Genomic DNA, 15,933 nt, shown 5'->3' with positions numbered 1-15,933 from the left:
ATTAGTATATTGTTCGGGGTGGCATTTGGCATAGTCGGGGCGTCGTAAGATATATAGAGCCCCTGGCTGTTTAGCCGATTGCTCCGCTTTTCCCGCGTGTCGGTTCTGGTTTAACGTGCGATGACGGCGTTGACGGCGGCAGTAGTCGTACTTGCTGGCTGGCTAAAAACAGAGAAATACCCAACCATGTTCGATCCGGACGCGAAGCGAGTCTTCAGTTTTCTTTTCAAATCAATCCTCTTCCTCTACTACCTCCTCCCCGTAGTTTTCCTCCTCCTTCTCATCGTCCACAAGGCTGGCCCCGGGGTCTGTTGTTGCGCTCGTGTCTCGCGTCTTGTCTTCCTCCATTCGTGCGGTAAGTTCCCGGTTGACTTGCTCTTGGAGCGAAATGGCCGACTGGCGGAGCTCGGCCAGATACTTGGTCTTGTTCTCGGTGGTGGTGCTGTTGGGAGGCGTCGTGAGGGGCAAGGAGATGGTGAAGGGAGCGTTGCTCGTGGAGGTGTAGTTTGCGGAGAGCGAGGGCTGCGACGCCATTTTGACTCGAAGGTGCAATCGTACGGGAGTGATTGTGCTCTGTGTATTCTAGGAAAATCGCGCTGTTGATACTTGATCAAATCGATAGAGGCGGGAGTTTGTGATGTGGATGTGGATGTCCCGTCGGTACCTGAATTTCCACCACCCCGCATGTCAGTGGAGGCTGCGGGGTTGCTCCCCTAACGTCATTGGGATTCTGGGGGGTCGAACTGGCCAATCGCAGGGGCAATCAGCAAATGTTTCAGTTGGCGTTGACCCCAAAACCTGGGTCTCAGCCTCAAAAGACACGCCTCGGCCATCTATCGTCAGTGGGTCTACAGAGGTCTACCGAGAACCCCGAAGCAACCTACCAGGTATCCGACATCCACATCGCTGCCCACCATTCAGGTGCAGTTCAAGAATATTTGCCTGCGTCCAAGCCCAGCAGGTCACAGACGTCGAGTCTTGACAGCCAAGATGTGACAGTCTCCTCTATCAATCACACAACTTGCAATCCACAAACCACATGCAACCATCACGACCGCCGCCGAGGGCTCCCGGGAGCTTTTCGCCCCTTCCCGCCAGCAATTCAGCGAGCACGACGGATCTATCACGTCCGAGACCGCAGCGACAAGACTCGCTGTCCGGTGAGGACCCAACGCCTTTAAGCGTCCTCAAGACCCGGGCCCAACAGGGAGCGGCCGCGCCGTCGCCCACGCCCATCTACACTAGCTTCACCTCGCACAACAGCGCCAGCGCCACCAATCTGCAGAACTTCTCCCGTCCTACCTTGTCGACCGCCATATCAGCCGCGCGCTCCGTTGCGGGGGCGCACTCTCCGAGCGATGTCCTTCCGCGGAATGGCCCTTCGCCCTTGACTCTTCCACCAACAGCCTCCCCTTCCACCCCCACGTTCACCAGCCGGTCTGGCCACTTGCGCAAGCATTCACAAACTGCGGGCTTGTTCGAACCCACGTTGCCGTCGACGAGCACGTCCAACCTCTCACAGATTGGCCTAGAGCACTCATCACCGAAGATCGACACGGCGTCGCACCGAGAGATGTCGGCTAGCCAGATCGCCGCACAAGCAGCTGTAACACAATATCAGAACCAGCAGCAGCAGCAACAACAACAGCAGCAGCAGCAAAGTCAAGCCTCCCGCCAGCGTTCGCAGACGGCACCTGTTCAGGGCGCCGAACACGAGCAACCGCCCAAGCGTGGAAGTGGTGGGCCGCTGAATCCGCCGATGCTGAGTCTGACAGAAGCTAGCGTGCCTCGAGACAGCGCGTTGGGAGATCAATCCTACCACAACGGCCTCGTTGGCAACCACACTCTTGCTGCCACGACAGCAGCTAACATTGTCTTTCCACGGTCAGGGCAGACGTCACCTGGTTTGCCGACGCAACAATCCTTTTCCCCTCAGGCAATGCCACCGCCCCCTCCCAATTCCGAGAAACCCGCCAAGCCGGAGAAGTCGAAAGTGAAGCTTTTCTCGCGGCCAGGGAAGATTGTTGGTAAAAGCGACTCCAAGGATAAACCATTGCCGAGCCCTGGCAAAGTCGTTGGGCATGCTTTCGCCAATTTGCAGCGAGCCAACTTCAGCACCACCAGCCTTGACTCTACTGCCCAGGGATTCTATAGTCTGCCGAACTCGTCTTCGGCGACGATACGACCGGCCGATATGTTCACTGAAAAGGAGGGCAAGGAAAAGGAAAAGAAGCATCACTTTTTGTCACGCCAGAAGCACAAGTTAAAGGATGAATACCATCTTCCACTCTCCTCGGCCAATAGCAACTCTAGGCCAACCGATCCGAACGCGCCGAGCAGTCTCTATAGCTTTAACCTGCCGCAGAGTCCAGCGCCCAGCAGTACCGGGTTCAAGTCCGGCCTTGACTTGCGTCACGGTGGCCGCGCTTTGCGAGAGAAGAAAAAAGAGGAGAAAGTGTTTGACGAAGCAACGAGCTCAGGACTGGGGAGCGAATGGCCGGCTGGAAGCAGTTTGGCCTCGGGATCAGGCTCGCTTGGTCCCTCCCTCTATATGAACGAGCCTTTCGATAGCCACAGGTACGGCCTGAACAACATGACGCATGACGATGCTTGGCCGTTTTTAAAGGCCAAGTTGCTTGTTGTCTTTGAGGCCGAGGACCTCCGTATTCCAGTGGAAGATCTCAACCGCGTCGTCACGATGCATATTCAGTACTGCATATCGCGCCGCAGCCCAAATATCATTGTGGATGATTTGAGGGAGCTCTTGGCGACAGGATTTTCCAGCCTCGACCAGACCCTCCGCAAGACCGCAGAGGACAAGTTGATCCCATCTCTTGTCGAACTATGGATTTTTACTTTTACGAATATCCTGCCGTACATGCAAGCCGTCTTCCTTCCCTTGGACCTGGAGTTCTCGGGCCACGGACCGCTGATGTCTCCGGAGCAAGCCCGGGATTTCTGGGGCGGCATCCCCGCTAAAACCGCAACCACCGACTCTTCCTCTACCCAGCGCTCCGGCGGCAGCCAGACTATCAGTGTCTCCCCAGCCTCCTCTGTCCTAGAAGTCCGACGCTTTGTCCTCCTTACTTTCCGTGATATTGTCATTCTCCCCCGCTACGAGACCCTCAAGGCCATGTTTTCACGCCTCTCCCTCGAATTTCTCCCTCAGTCCCTAGCCTCCATGGCGTTGGCGTCGCCACCCCTGCCCATTCCGTCACCAGGCTTCCACAATCAAGGCATGAGCCTGAACCAGCAAATGCTTTCTGCCTCACCATCAGACCCCTATACCTCAACCAGTCTCCCAACCGCCTTTGCCCCACGTCCGCCTACCGCCGCATCTCTAGACCCGTCCAACGCCAGCTACAACAGCACGAGCACAACCCTCCTGGGCGAAACGAGCAGCGCAAGCGGCAACCGCAGCCGCGCCATCAGCAACGTCAGCTTTGGCAGCGACGGCGCCGCCCACCTCGCTCGCCCCTTCACCCCCAGCAGTTTGCAAGCCCTGTCAGGCGCCGGCAGCATGCCCGGCCTGACACACACCATCAGCAACAGCACCTATCCCGGCGCGGGGGGCGCTCCCTCGACAGCCATGTCCTCACTCCGCGACCAAAACGTTGAGGACTCGAAGCAGGTCACTGAGATGGTCGGGCGCATGCTGCAGTGCATGAGCGTGCTTGCGTCTGTCGGCGTGGCGCCGGGTACTACTAGTGGTGGTGGTGGTGCCACCACCAATGACGAGGAGGAAGGCAACAGGATGGTCGAGGAACTGAACAAGCTGCTCAAGCTCAACTGGCTCGGCCGTGGCAGGACCGGCCGGAACAGGAGGGGCATGGTCGGCGGACGCGTCAAGAGGGCAGCCGGCGGCGCCAACAATAACAATAACAATCCGCCGCAGCCGGCCGCCTCCCCATCCTCGTCGCCTTCTCCGCCTGCGGGATGGGGCGGACTAGGAGCCGGGATTGGCAGTGTTAGGGAGGCAGGGGTCGTGGCTTGATTTCTTCTTTGATTTTTCGCTGCGTCTCATTTTTATCTTCCTTGGATGGGCAATGAATGTCTCGGAGGATCGGCTGGGCTGGTGGATGTATGTTGCTACTTATACGGCCTTCTGGTTTGGTTCGGTGCGCAGGAATGGGCGGGATTGGGGAGATGGATGCATGGTAGGGCCTTGTTGGAAACCCATTGAGGCAGAGCTGAAGGCCACAGGAAGCTTTGCCTGGGCCAGAGTGTCTTCATATTTGTGATGATTGATGACAAGATTTGTACTCTACATTAGCTGATACCTTGAGGGGTTAGGAAGAGGATTACGGCAGTACTGACTCCTAAGTCGATCGATCTGTTACATTTCAGAGCAGTTGACTGGGCAGAGTGGCTGTCATCACAGGCGGAGAGGCAATATAATACAAGCAAGGAACAGAGGGTCTTCAGAGACGGAAAGGCAGCCAGTAAGTGTACCCTCATTTGTTCTAGACTACGTAAATAATTATCTGGGTGAGACTGAACTCTCAAGGTGACACCTAAACCAGCGAATGTTAGCCACTGGCTTCCACAATCAACGGCTAGGTAGAGTGTGTGGTGATTTCTGCGATCAGACATCCAAGGAAGGTATTCGCCCTCATCTGTCCCGAGAAAGGCTCTGGTGGGACTCGAGTGGAAACTGCGAATGTTGGGAAATTTTTCATCATGCAGAATGGTGACAAAAAGGAAGACAGAGTGACGAACCTTGTATGAACAATCCAGAGTGCTTCACTGCGAGGTTAGCAACCATGGAGAACGAAGCCTCCCGCTTCCCAGGGCCATATGGCCGTCCTTAAGTACTCAGATATGAGATCCTGCGGTTGCCTGGTCAGCGACTCAAAGTCCAAGAAATTTGCAACCCGGTGGAGACAAAATAAAACAGCGAGCTCCACCGAGAGAACATTCGATGGATATCTCTCTGCCGTGTCAGACAAAAATACTGGCAAGTAACAGGCCGGCGGCTCCCGAAGGAGACGGCCCGAGACAGACTGACTTTCGTTCATGGTCGATTCAGTTGGGAAAAGAAGACATAAGTTCAGGTTGTCATCATCCAACGGCAGGAGAACGTGAATAGAGAAGGAATAGCGATCATTGGCTTACCTGCTTTGCTTTGCTCTATGCAATTCTGCTTCCGCTACGCGGACGGGGCCCAACCTTCGCAAGCCAAATCCAGTCTTTGACTCGCCCGCAGCCACGAGAAGACGAAGCGATGCGCGGCAAGAAGTATCATTGCCGAAACCCCTCTCGTGGCTGGCCACACTTGCGACAAGACGGGCGAGTCCAGATGCTGGAATTGTTGGAGGTGTAGGTGAGGAATGAGTGAAAGAAGAGAGGATGAGGTTGGAAATCGAGGTAAAGAAATACTCTGCAAACTGATTAGCGATAAGAGAAAAAAAAAACTGGGTCACTATGCACGTGATCCTAGAATCTTCCATCTGCTTTTGGCGCTCCGACATAAAAATAGCGGCAAGCAAGTGGCGCCATTATGATTACGGATACTGTACATTCCTATATCGATATCCGTCTTCCCACTACGGATACGGAGACACAAATCGAGACGGCTTCTCAGTCAGGGGTTTTGTTTGTAAAGTATGCTGAGAACTATGGAGATCAGCTGCGGGTGCTCGACAACAACAGCTTGATGCATCCAAGGGGCTCTTCATTATGAGCGTCAAATTGTTCCGTGCGATGGCTGGTTGCATTTGAAGGGCCCTGATGGGTCACTGGGTCCCCCAGGTTCTGGCTTCAATCGAGGTTTCGGTACGGATCAAGTATTAAACGATCATCTAAAATGCATAGACCCTTCGATATATGCATATCGAAGCTCACGGTATGTACGAAGCGCAAGTTGGCTTATCGGAAATCTAGAACCGGGATATACAGCCTCCCCGGTCGTTCCCTTCCTCAAAGCCCCGATCACCCAAAACGCAGAGCCAAGCCAACTCTGCGACTCTTCGACGCCTCTGCTCCTATCTGCAACACTCCTGATTTTCTCAAAGCTTGTGCACGAGACGCTCTGAATATTCCTGGCTCGCGCGATCCTTATTGATTAACCTGTCCTTTGAAAATAAGAAGGAAAGGCAAAAACCGAAGAAATCGCGACGGTCTGTCCTCATCGACATATTCTTTAACTTACCCGCTACTGAGGTGCTGGTTGCACAGGGTCCAATCCGCAGGCTCCTGACATGGCCCCCCGGACCGGCAAAAAGATTTGACGTGCCGTAACCAATTTTCAATCGGGCAATCCGCCAACCCAGTCAGTGGTTCTGGCACTCTGGGTCTGGTTGCCAATCCCAACCCCCCGTCCCGTTGCAAACTCCACAATCCACCTCCGACCACGACACGTCGATGCCGCCGCAGCCATCGATCTCGCCCTAACCACGCCCAAGCGACCGCCCAACACTCGTTTCATGCTGCAGGGAAGCAGAGCACTATTGCGCATTTACTCTTCTTTCGTAATTTCTGTCGGGAAGTGGGTTTTTGCTTGACCCGTCATTCCGCAGCATTTTCTTGAGATCGTCGCACCGTTCGCGACCGGTTCGATCGACACCTTGTCCCGCAATACATACCAGCGCATTCACGTGGTTGTCGCAATCGCCCTTCTAGCTTTGTCCTTAGGATACAACAATTGGCCGTCGACGGCCACGCGACCGTCCCTCAGGACACGCGAGTCCGCGCCTTTGAAGTTGGCCATCACCCGTGCCACTTGCCGCAGATTCGACCCCGAACCAATATTCGCATGCGATAACGTAGACAAGGCAAGGTTGATATCCACGCTGTGGATAATCGACAGTATCGGAAATGATGGCGAGTATGGGACCGGCTTTTACTCCGCACCCTGGCGGGATGCAACCGCATCCGGGTGCGCCTCCGGGGCATCCTATGGCTCCGGGCATGGCCCACAACCCTAGCCAGCCGGGCGCAACCCCCGGAGGAATGCCGCATCAGCTCGTTGGACACATGGGGGTATCGGGGCCCGGTCCACAGATCAACCCTGCTGCGCTCATGGGCGGGATGCCCCCCGGCGCCAACCCGAATGCCCATGCGATGCAGCACTTAAACCCGGCACAAGCTCAATTGTATCATCAGCAACAACAGATGAACCAGATGTGTATGTACTTGCGTCAGCTTCCTAGCTGCCTGAGCAATCCCTGATGTTCTAACATCATATCCAGATGCAAATAACCCCGCTCTCCACCAACACATGCAACAACAAAGACTCCAGCAGCTGCAGCAACAGCAGCAAGCGAGACAGGCCTTGATGGCCCAGCACGCGGCGTACCAGAACATGGGTGGGGTGCCCATGGGTATTCCGATGCCCGGTCAGCTCAACCCCGCTTCCCGGGCCGCTCAGATGGCGGCGCTCAGGGCGGGGATGCCGGTAGCCCTTCAACAGGCGCAGTTAGCTCAGCAGCAGCCTGGCCAACCCATGAACGTAAGATAGCCCAATTACCATTGCAGTGTTGCCATTTACGGCGGCTCGCGTAGGTATCGCTCGAGGGCTCTATGCTAACAGGACGCCAGCCCGCCTTGGTCGCACAACAGATTGCTCTTCAGCAACAGCAACAAATAAGTCAGATGGGCCAGCCGGGAGGCAACCCAAACCAACATCAGATTAACCAGCAGCATATGAACATCCAGCACATCGCCGCGATTCAAGCCCAACAACAGGCTCAGCAACAGGCAGCACAAGCAGCACAAGCAGCTCAAGCCCAACAAGGGCCGGGGCAGCCTCAGCAACCTCAACCCCAGCAACCCCAGCAACAGCCGCCGGGCCAACCGCAGCAGCCTCCGCAGCCAGGTCAAACCGGCCAGGGAGCGAACGGACCGACGTTAACTCCGGGGCCTACGCAGGGTCATACACCGCAGCCTAACCCTCAACAGCAGCCTCAAGCACCACCTCAAACTCCGCAGACAACCCAAGCACAGCAGGCCCAGCTAGTAGCCCAAGCGCATCATGCTCAGGCTCAGGCACAGGCACAGGCGCAGGCACATGCTCACGCTCAGGCTCAGGCGCAAGCGCAGGCGCAGGCTCATGCTCATGCTCAGGCTCAGGCGCAAGCGCAAGCGCAAGCACAGGCTGCTCATGCTCATGCTCAGGCCCAAGCCCAGGCGCAAGCACAGGCGCAACAGTCAGCTGGTATAGCAAACATGTTACAACTAAGACGCGACGTGATGCACTTGAGGGGAGCACATGTGCTCAAGCTCGTGCAATTCAATGAGCACTTGAGCGGATTTCCGGTATGTGTGGGATGAGGCACGCATGGCTTGCACCCGACTGACTCCGCTATCTACAGGGACACAAAGGAAAGGACGGCCTGGACTATTGGAATCAATTTGTCCAGCGATTCTTCTCCCAAAGGGGAATCTTTCGGTACACAATCCTCATGCGAGAGGGCGAGGACCAGAGCCAGGAGAAGCAATATGAAATTGCCTTCCCCGCCCTTGCTCGATACTTCAACACACATTTCGAGTCTGGCGTCAAAATGATGCAGTTAATAATGAGCAAGGGGATACAGGACCGGCCGTTGCCCAATGAGTGCCATATAATAGAAAACAGCAAGGCGAGCCTGGGCACCTGGTTCGAGGGCGGCACACATGTAGGTCATGCTCCCGCAGAGCTGCTAGACGGATGTGCTAACGGTCCGAATAGGTTATAGCAAACGGTACCCTTCGCGTCCAGTTTGACAGTGAGCAAAAGTTTGACCTTTTTGAGTTTCACACCACGAGCCACGAGGAGTACATTTCTAGACGAGTGGTGATTCAAGCCGCTCGTCCAGCGCACAATTGGGTCAAGGAATGGCATCTTCTCAACCAGCAGGATGGAAAGCAGTCTCCCGAAATGAGCAAAAAGGGCAAAGCGAGACCAGTCAAGGCCCCGCAAGGCCCGCCGCCCGATCTTGAACTCCCTGATCCCGTTGTCAAGAGCGGCATGGGCATCACGGAAGCTGTCTATCAGTTTTTGGAGGTAAGTGCGTCTTGGTGCTGAGGGTTTTGCTGTGCCGGTTTGGTGCTGACCTCTCATCTTTCAGATTGTTGAGATTATGGGCCAAATGAATGATCTGTTCCGGTTCTTTCACACAAACCCCGACTTGACACCTTACCAGGCCCTTGATCAGTACGTCAACAACCAGATCAATGCCGGTGCACACGCTATGAACGGCCAGCCAATACCTCAGGGCGGTCCAAGGACACCCGGTTTTGGCCAGTTCCCGATGGGCGCCAGTCCTGCAATGGCCAATTCGATGTTACCAGGGTCTCCCCATATTTCTGGAAGCCCGGTTCCAGGCCAAATCGCGGCGCCGGTCATGCAACTTCAGGCGAGCCAACAGGGGACCAGCTCCAGCGGGCCGAGCGCAAACACGTCGCCTGCCCAGAATAACAAGAGGCGGAGGCCTTCCACGGTGAAGGCTGAGGAGGATACGCCAACGTCGGCCCCGACGCCTAACGCTGTTGGGACCCCGCACATGAACGGTGTCCAGGTCAAGGTCAAGCAACCCCCCACGCCGAGGATGCCGAAGCGACAAAAGACCAATACTGCAGCATAACTTCTCTTGTTATGTCGTCCCTCGCGATCTGAGCGAAAAATTCTCCCTGAAGCCGTGGTTGCATGTGCGGTTTGGCTCTTTGGCGTATTACTGATTATTCTTTGGGCAATCGTGCGGCGTTTGGATCCGGAGGTTCTAATAACTTGTGCTATTATGCTTGTTTGGGGCTTGCTTTTCTGGAGTGGTATGATACTGAAAGGAATGACAAGTGCATTTGTGGTTATTTGAAAGATCGGCCAGCTGTGTTGTTTATATGGTTTCCGCTGTTACTACGGTTTCCTCTCCTGTTTTTACGGTTTAAGGAGAGCCTGGCGAAGCATTTTGGAATTGGACCCTGCATATACCCCATCCATCCATCTCTCCCAATATTCCGTATCCAAACAAATCCTTTTCAAACCTCAACCGTGCGTTCTCGCTCGGAGGTGGGATGCTGCGAGAGACGGTAGTCTCTACCTGTGAATCTGGGCCGGTTGACTGTTTACTTTCGTTCCGATCAGCAGGCTTTACACGACCAAGCACAGCTTAGGAGCCGACTATTTCCCAGTTGGACAGCGACATGCCTTCCGTTGCTTCTCTCTCGCAGAAATGCCGCTGTTGTAGATTTGTGGCGAAACAGATCGCGACCCCTTTTGTTGGCTGGCATCCAGCTATGAAGCCCGCTCTGTTCACTTATTTGCCATGCTGGGATTGTTTCTGTGTTCTACGACGACGACAGCAGTAGCAACCGCGACAGTTTGTCAGATATAGACGAGGATGCTGAAAGATACGGCGAAATGCGTGGAATCGGAGGAAAATTTGGGTTGGGGGAAGGACATTTGGACGGGCCGAGGATGAGTGATCACTGCTTTTTGCGAGCGAGCCAAGCGAGCCAGGACGATGGTCTGCACCACTGAGGATGGTGGAGAGCGTCAGGGCGAGTGTTGATTCTAATAGAACACCCCGTGATTCTGGGGAGCGAGAAGGGAAGAGGCCGAGGCGCGAGGGGGGAGGGGGTAGGGAGTGGGTGGACTGCGTACTTGTTCCCTGCCGTCGTTATTGGTACAAGACAGGAGGCTATTAAGGGCGCGGGCGTATAGCTGTGTAAAACAAGCTTGATTTCCTCCCAGAATCTTTTGTTTCTGGTGGTTTTGGGCTGCGAATGCTCTGGTTTCTTATGGCTGTGTCTTGCATTGGGTGTCGCCTTTGGACATCAGCACCGCTAGGTTCCCCCTCATCCCATGCCCCCCGTAGCTAGTAGCTCGGATAAGAGCGAAGCATCATCATTGTCTTGGTTCCCAAGTCCGGACGACTGTTGAAGCCAAGCGAAGGTCGATGGTATTTCAATTCCGATATACTCGTCGCACGGTCAGGTCAAACAGCCAGCAGTGTTTGAAAGTTCCGCTACTCAAGTCATTATAAGTGTCGATGTCCTATGAAGTCAAGAGCCATCGTGCCTCATATTAAGTGACCACCCAGAGGAGGTAAGTCAGAGAACACTCTACATATGACAGTATTCATCACTTTGGAGGGTTAGGAGAGCAAGAATAAGAGTGCTGTATTCTTGACTAGAGCTTCCTGCTTTAGAACCCAGCGGTGACCGCTCAATATTGCTAGCACATTGTGTCCGCTTAGCTGGCTACACGAGATCTAGAATGCCTCAGCAACAGGCTTACCAACAGCCGGTTCCGGGAGGAATCCTGGACGAAGAACGCATTTGCGAGGGGAATCTTGATTCGTGCTGCTAGGAAGTTATGATGAAGATGCTCTCTAAGAAGCCAACAATCTAACAAAACAAAGCCTGGGTCAAACGTCGTTCTCGGCTCTGCTCCGTGATTGCCTAGGCTTTTACAGCCGCTCCTCCTCCCGGATCCCCCAGTTTGTCAGGTGCTCCCAAACCAAAACGTAACCCCCCAGAGGAAACCAGCAAGCGGAAATGCAGCGCGTGATACACATCCAGTCCCCTTCGTCCCAGTGATCAGCCACCTTCCAAAGTCATTCCGAAATCAATGTCCGAAAACGCCGTAAACGGTCTAGGAAAAAGGAAACGGGCGTCGTCCTTTCCACAAAGCATGAAGTCAAGCAAGGAGTCTTCAGGACGGTTTAGGCAGTCTCAAAATTGCCGAAAGTGTTCTCGCCCGAGTAGGTAATGTAGAGGAACCTGATACGGCAGGTGTTAGCACGATGTTCTAAAGCCGGCAGGGGTCGTGTGAACAAACCCATCCTCATCCTTGTGTTCCTCATAGATGCTGCTCATGAGCGCGGCGGTGGGAGGGAGAACCTCGTCGACGAAGATAAAGATGGCCTTTTCCGGAGAGAGCTTGATGCGCTTGCGAATCACGTACACGAACTGGCCGACAGTGAGATCGGCCGGTACTAGATACTTCTTCTTGTCGATCGTAGCGATATCGCTACGCTCGACCTTTTCACAAATGACCTAGACGGGCGAGCGGATTAGTGATACGAACGGGGTTTCCGGTTGCGCAAGCGGTCGGCGAGGCAAGCCCGGCAATGGTTCCAACAGGCAACGGTTTCACCGCCGGACCGCAACCGCAAGGGTTATCAGCGACTTACCGGGATGCGGTCAGTGTACTTCTGCCGGATGCGCTCGGCCTCAGCCTTGCGCTTCTCGAAGGGGTGTTCGTCCTTGAATTTGCTCCGCATTTTGAAGGTGCGAGGACGGATAGTTGGATGGTCTAGGTCGATGCTAGTGCAAGTGCGCGGTCTCCCAGCGGGCGATGTCTACAAGCGGCGAGGAAGGTCAACGATGTTTCCTTTGGTACAAAGAACGGCGAGCTAGGACTCGTCTTATTTTTGATGAAAGATATCTCAACTTACTTTGGTTGGGAGCTGGATGATGGATGTTGGAGGAAGAAGGTTGGCTTGCGGGGGAGGAGTTGCGTAGGTTGCCGCCTTGTTAAACGCTGGCGTACGCTTGGCCCAGCCCTGGGCTATGGCGGAGGCGGGGCTGACCATGGAGATGACTAACACTGCAGGCAATAGCGATACGTACCCCGGCAGCCGTTTTGGCTCAAGCTCCAAGCTCTCATCGGTGAATCAGACGGCCTGTTCACATGGCACTTTGCTGTGGCCAGGTGCTCGCTTTGCTTGCTCAGCTGCGTGATACAATATCTGGTACCGGTACGGTACCGGTACTCGACCGGCTGGTACGGAACTGCGGTTGTATTTCACATTGATGTTCCCCCAGGTTACTAATTGCCCAAGCTGTCGGTGACTTTCCATCAGCATCGACTCATCAACATAGGCTTAAATCTGGTACATCACAGGATAGGCCCAGAGTTGGAATCGGACGGCGCTGTCAGCCTTGTGTTCTACGAAAGGACATCCCGATCCTGGCAACCTGACTTTGTAGATGACATCTGTGATGTGAGCCTGGAATCGCATTAGCCTGAGACCGGGGTCCGGCTTCGATGTTTATCACAGTAACTTGCCCCACCTAGGGGTCAGGTACCTGAACTTATGTATCTATGTACCTCCGTACGTCTGTAAGACATTGCAGCAGCAAAGCCGCGGTTGTCAGTTAGGATCGCGTTCCAAAGCTTCGGAATCTCATACAACATCCGATTTCCACAAAGAGATCAGGTGAGATGGGGGTCGGATCCATCGGCTCTCTACCAATGTACCGTGCATAATCGGAAGCTCACCTTCAACCCAGAGTTCACTCGGTGTGTTCCGGCATGCTCTTACTGGAAACGGAAAGTGGCCTCATCTTCAGATCTCGAATCGTCTGATTCTCAAAACCCTCGCTGGGTCGCCGACGCCACCCAACCGTCTGTACAATACATAAGGCTTCGTTGCGATGGCTTCTCGACGGTCGACCCTCCGTCTCTTCTGCCAGTGCAAGGCACGCGGCCAATTGAGTCCCCGGAACCGGAGACCGCTGTCGACGTTCCCGGAGTTGGAATCTTCACCACGTAGCCAACGTCTTGCACCGTCGAGGAGTTACTTGGGGTGGGCGGCGTTTGGTTTTCTGGTCGTTGCGCCTTTAACATACTACAAGATGGTACGGTCCGGCTGCGTACACAGACGATGGACTTCTTGGCTTGCTCGGCCTCGCTGACAACAACACCCGACTCAACAGGCAGTCGGCGAGCCCCTTCTACTGGACTCTCTCGCACAGCGCGACGAGCAGCTCAAGCGCGAGGAAGGGGTGACGGAGCTCTCACCAATGCGCCTGCGCATGGAAAAGTTTACCAAGGAGCAGCAGAGGGAGATTGTGCAGGCGCTGGAGAAGCTTGACGGCAAAAAGTTCCGGATCGATGAGTGGCAGCGCAAGGAGGGCGGCGGCGGCATCACGTGCGTGCTACAAGACGGCAATGTCTTCGAAAAGGCCGGTGTCGGCGTGAGCGTCGTTTATGGCACCCTTCCCAAACCGGCCATCCTAAAGATGCGCGCCAATCACAAGAACATCGCCGACGAGGACAATATCCCCGACAGCCTCGAGTTCTTCGCCGCCGGGCTTAGCCTGGTCGTGCATCCCAAGAATCCCATGGCGCCGACGGTGCACTTGAACTACAGGTACTTTGAGACAACCAAACCCGACGGATCCCCGGGCGCATGGTGGTTTGGCGGCGGCAGCGACTTGACGCCTAGTTATCTCTTTGACGAGGACGCCATACAGTTCCACAAAACGCTGAAGGAAGTCTGTGACAAGCACGACAAGGAGTACTACCCGAGGTTCAAGAAGTGGTGCGACGAGTATTTTTACAACAAGCACCGCGGCGAAGCCAGGGGCATCGGCGGCATCTTCTTCGACGACCTTGATGAGACCGTGTCGGACAAGGAGAACACATTTGCCTTCATATCGGACGCGCTCAAGTCATTCATCCCGACTTACATCCCAATCGTTAGCAAGCGCAAGGATATGCCCTTCACGGAAAAGGAGAAGGAGTGGCAGCAGATCCGGCGGGGGAAGTACGTCGAGTTCAATCTGGTGCATGACCGAGGGACGGCGTTTGGGTTGAACACTCCCGGCGCGAGGGTAGAGAGTATTTTGATGAGCCTGCCCCTGACGGCGAGTTGGAAGTATATGTATGAGCCGGAGCCGAACAGCAGGGAGGCTAGGCTGGTTGAAGTGTTGAGGAACCCCAAAGAGTGGGTATAGTGTGGGGAGGCATATTGATGAGCTTCCATGTATCATATTTGTGATCTTGTAAAATAATTATGAATGTACAGGATTCGATTTCCTGTTGCCCCTACTTAGCATCCGTCCAAGTAAGAAGCGAGGGGTACGGAGTACTTGCGCTCTAACTTTCCCTTTGCCCGCAATCACGAATCACCATTCAACAAACTTCAAACGGAACAACAACCCCATACCATCCTAATATGTCAAGAGATAGAGACGCAAAGCACCATCTTCCGACCCCACGGACCCTCCTCACGAACCTCATAAACGCTATTTCCAACATCCCTCTCACCCCTCAACAACCATCCGACTCTAAACCAGACCAATCCAGAAGACGTCTCATTCACGACCCCAGCCCACCAGGAAACCCGCTTCGCCATGTGTCCCCATCCCATCGACATCTAATCATCACCCTGCACGCGCTTTTCCCGGGTATGGTCCTCCCGGCCCTGGACTTGCTGGAGCGCGGGTGCGTCAGCCGGGTGGTCCTCAAGGATCGCCCTCATCATCATGCCGGGGGCCGTGCAACTTATGATGATCACGATGAAAACAATGATGATGGGGATGATGAGCATGACACCCCAGACGCTCAAAACGACGGAGTGCGTGCGACCGAGCAGACCCAGGTTGGTACACAAGGGAGGAAGGGGAGGATAAAACGAAAAAGTCCCAGCTTCTACCTCGTCACATCATCATCCTCATCATCAGCATCAACTACGACGCTGTCATCACCAGCGGGCGACTCAGTTACACATCACCTGAACCGCGGATCCCGGCGACTGAAAAAGCTCGCCGGTGAGTACCACCACCACCACCACCACGAGGGCGCCACAGCAGGAACGGGAACCGCAACAGGCACGGGGCTGAGGAGATACCTCGTCCGACTGGGCGCGTGGAACTGCACCTGCGCGGCGTTCGCCTTTGCCGCGGTGCAAGGGGGTACTCCGCTCGGGGAAGGGGAAGGCGGAGCCGATGCTGGTATGGGCGGCGGGACAGAGACAGAGATGGACTGGTCATTCGGTGGAATGGCCATGGATGGGTTGGGCGTCGAGGGTGGCACAGCTGCTGCTGCTGCTCCTGGAGGGGGAGTACCGCTCTGCAAACACCTGCTTGCGTGCATGCTGGCTGAGAGATGGAGCGCTGCTTTGGGCCGGTATGTGGTTACAAGGAGGGTTGCAAGGGAGGAGATGGCGGGTATTGTTGCGGATGTGTGAGGGAATGGGGAGGGGGGTTGAGTTTAGGGGGGGG

The 15,933-nt window shown here is 55.0% G+C and overlaps 7 protein-coding genes across 7 annotated transcripts; 4 read left to right on the top strand and 3 right to left on the bottom strand.

The window, feature by feature from the left end:
- Nucleotides 1-237: 237 nt before the first annotated feature.
- Nucleotides 238-531, bottom strand: N656DRAFT_690295 (uncharacterized protein; the record flags this gene model as incomplete). The annotated part of the gene is made up of 1 exon (XM_064810643.1): nt 238-531. A coding segment is annotated over one exon (294 nt), but the record flags the coding sequence as incomplete, so codon positions are not given.
- A 314-nt stretch (nt 532-845) lies between these two features.
- On the top strand, nt 846-4,489 carry N656DRAFT_780943 (HbrB-like protein). The gene has a single exon (XM_064815486.1). The coding sequence runs from the start codon at nt 1,040-1,042 to the stop codon at nt 3,992-3,994; it is 2,955 nt and encodes a 984-aa protein (XP_064668714.1). The 5' UTR covers nt 846-1,039; the 3' UTR covers nt 3,995-4,489.
- A 449-nt stretch (nt 4,490-4,938) lies between these two features.
- N656DRAFT_171709 (uncharacterized protein) lies at nt 4,939-5,639 on the bottom strand. The gene has a single exon (XM_064808743.1). The coding sequence runs from the start codon at nt 5,469-5,471 to the stop codon at nt 5,112-5,114; it is 360 nt and encodes a 119-aa protein (XP_064668713.1). The 5' UTR covers nt 5,472-5,639; the 3' UTR covers nt 4,939-5,111.
- Nucleotides 5,640-6,909: 1,270 nt separating this feature from the next.
- Nucleotides 6,910-9,563, top strand: N656DRAFT_712388 (uncharacterized protein; the record flags this gene model as incomplete). The annotated part of the gene is made up of 6 exons (XM_064811801.1): nt 6,910-7,126; nt 7,191-7,450; nt 7,540-8,256; nt 8,313-8,615; nt 8,669-8,983; nt 9,048-9,563. 6 exons carry the CDS (start codon nt 6,910-6,912, stop codon nt 9,561-9,563), a joined length of 2,328 nt encoding a protein of 775 aa, XP_064668712.1.
- Nucleotides 9,564-11,642: 2,079 nt separating this feature from the next.
- N656DRAFT_712400 (light chain 3) lies at nt 11,643-12,203 on the bottom strand (the record flags this gene model as incomplete). Its single annotated transcript, XM_064811804.1, has 3 exons — nt 11,643-11,700; nt 11,759-11,976; nt 12,114-12,203. The coding sequence occupies 3 exons, from the start codon at nt 12,201-12,203 to the stop codon at nt 11,643-11,645; spliced, it is 366 nt and encodes a 121-aa protein (XP_064668711.1).
- An 874-nt stretch (nt 12,204-13,077) lies between these two features.
- On the top strand, nt 13,078-14,758 carry N656DRAFT_780938 (Coproporphyrinogen oxidase). The gene is made up of 2 exons (XM_064815485.1): nt 13,078-13,563; nt 13,642-14,758. Exons 1-2 carry the CDS (start codon nt 13,561-13,563, stop codon nt 14,662-14,664), a joined length of 1,026 nt encoding a protein of 341 aa, XP_064668710.1. The 5' UTR covers nt 13,078-13,560; the 3' UTR covers nt 14,665-14,758.
- Nucleotides 14,759-14,822: 64 nt separating this feature from the next.
- Nucleotides 14,823-15,910, top strand: N656DRAFT_780937 (uncharacterized protein). Its single transcript, XM_064815484.1, has one exon. The coding sequence runs from the start codon at nt 14,886-14,888 to the stop codon at nt 15,897-15,899; it is 1,014 nt and encodes a 337-aa protein (XP_064668709.1). The 5' UTR covers nt 14,823-14,885; the 3' UTR covers nt 15,900-15,910.
- The last annotated feature ends 23 nt before the right edge of the window (nt 15,911-15,933 follow it).

This window comes from Canariomyces notabilis, assembly GCF_033297395.1.
Source record: "Canariomyces notabilis strain CBS 508.74 unplaced genomic scaffold N656scaffold_16, whole genome shotgun sequence".
NCBI classification, from domain to species: Eukaryota; Fungi; Ascomycota; class Sordariomycetes; order Sordariales; family Chaetomiaceae; genus Canariomyces; species Canariomyces notabilis.
This window is presented reverse-complemented; position numbering and strand designations above follow the sequence as displayed.

Coding starts and splice junctions, on each gene's coding strand:
- N656DRAFT_780943 (XM_064815486.1), top strand. CDS start 1,040: ATGCAACCATCACGACCGCCGCCGAGGGCTCCCGGGAGCTTTTCGCCC.
- N656DRAFT_171709 (XM_064808743.1), bottom strand. CDS start 5,471: ATGTCGGAGCGCCAAAAGCAGATGGAAGATTCTAGGATCACGTGCATA.
- N656DRAFT_780937 (XM_064815484.1), top strand. CDS start 14,886: ATGTCAAGAGATAGAGACGCAAAGCACCATCTTCCGACCCCACGGACC.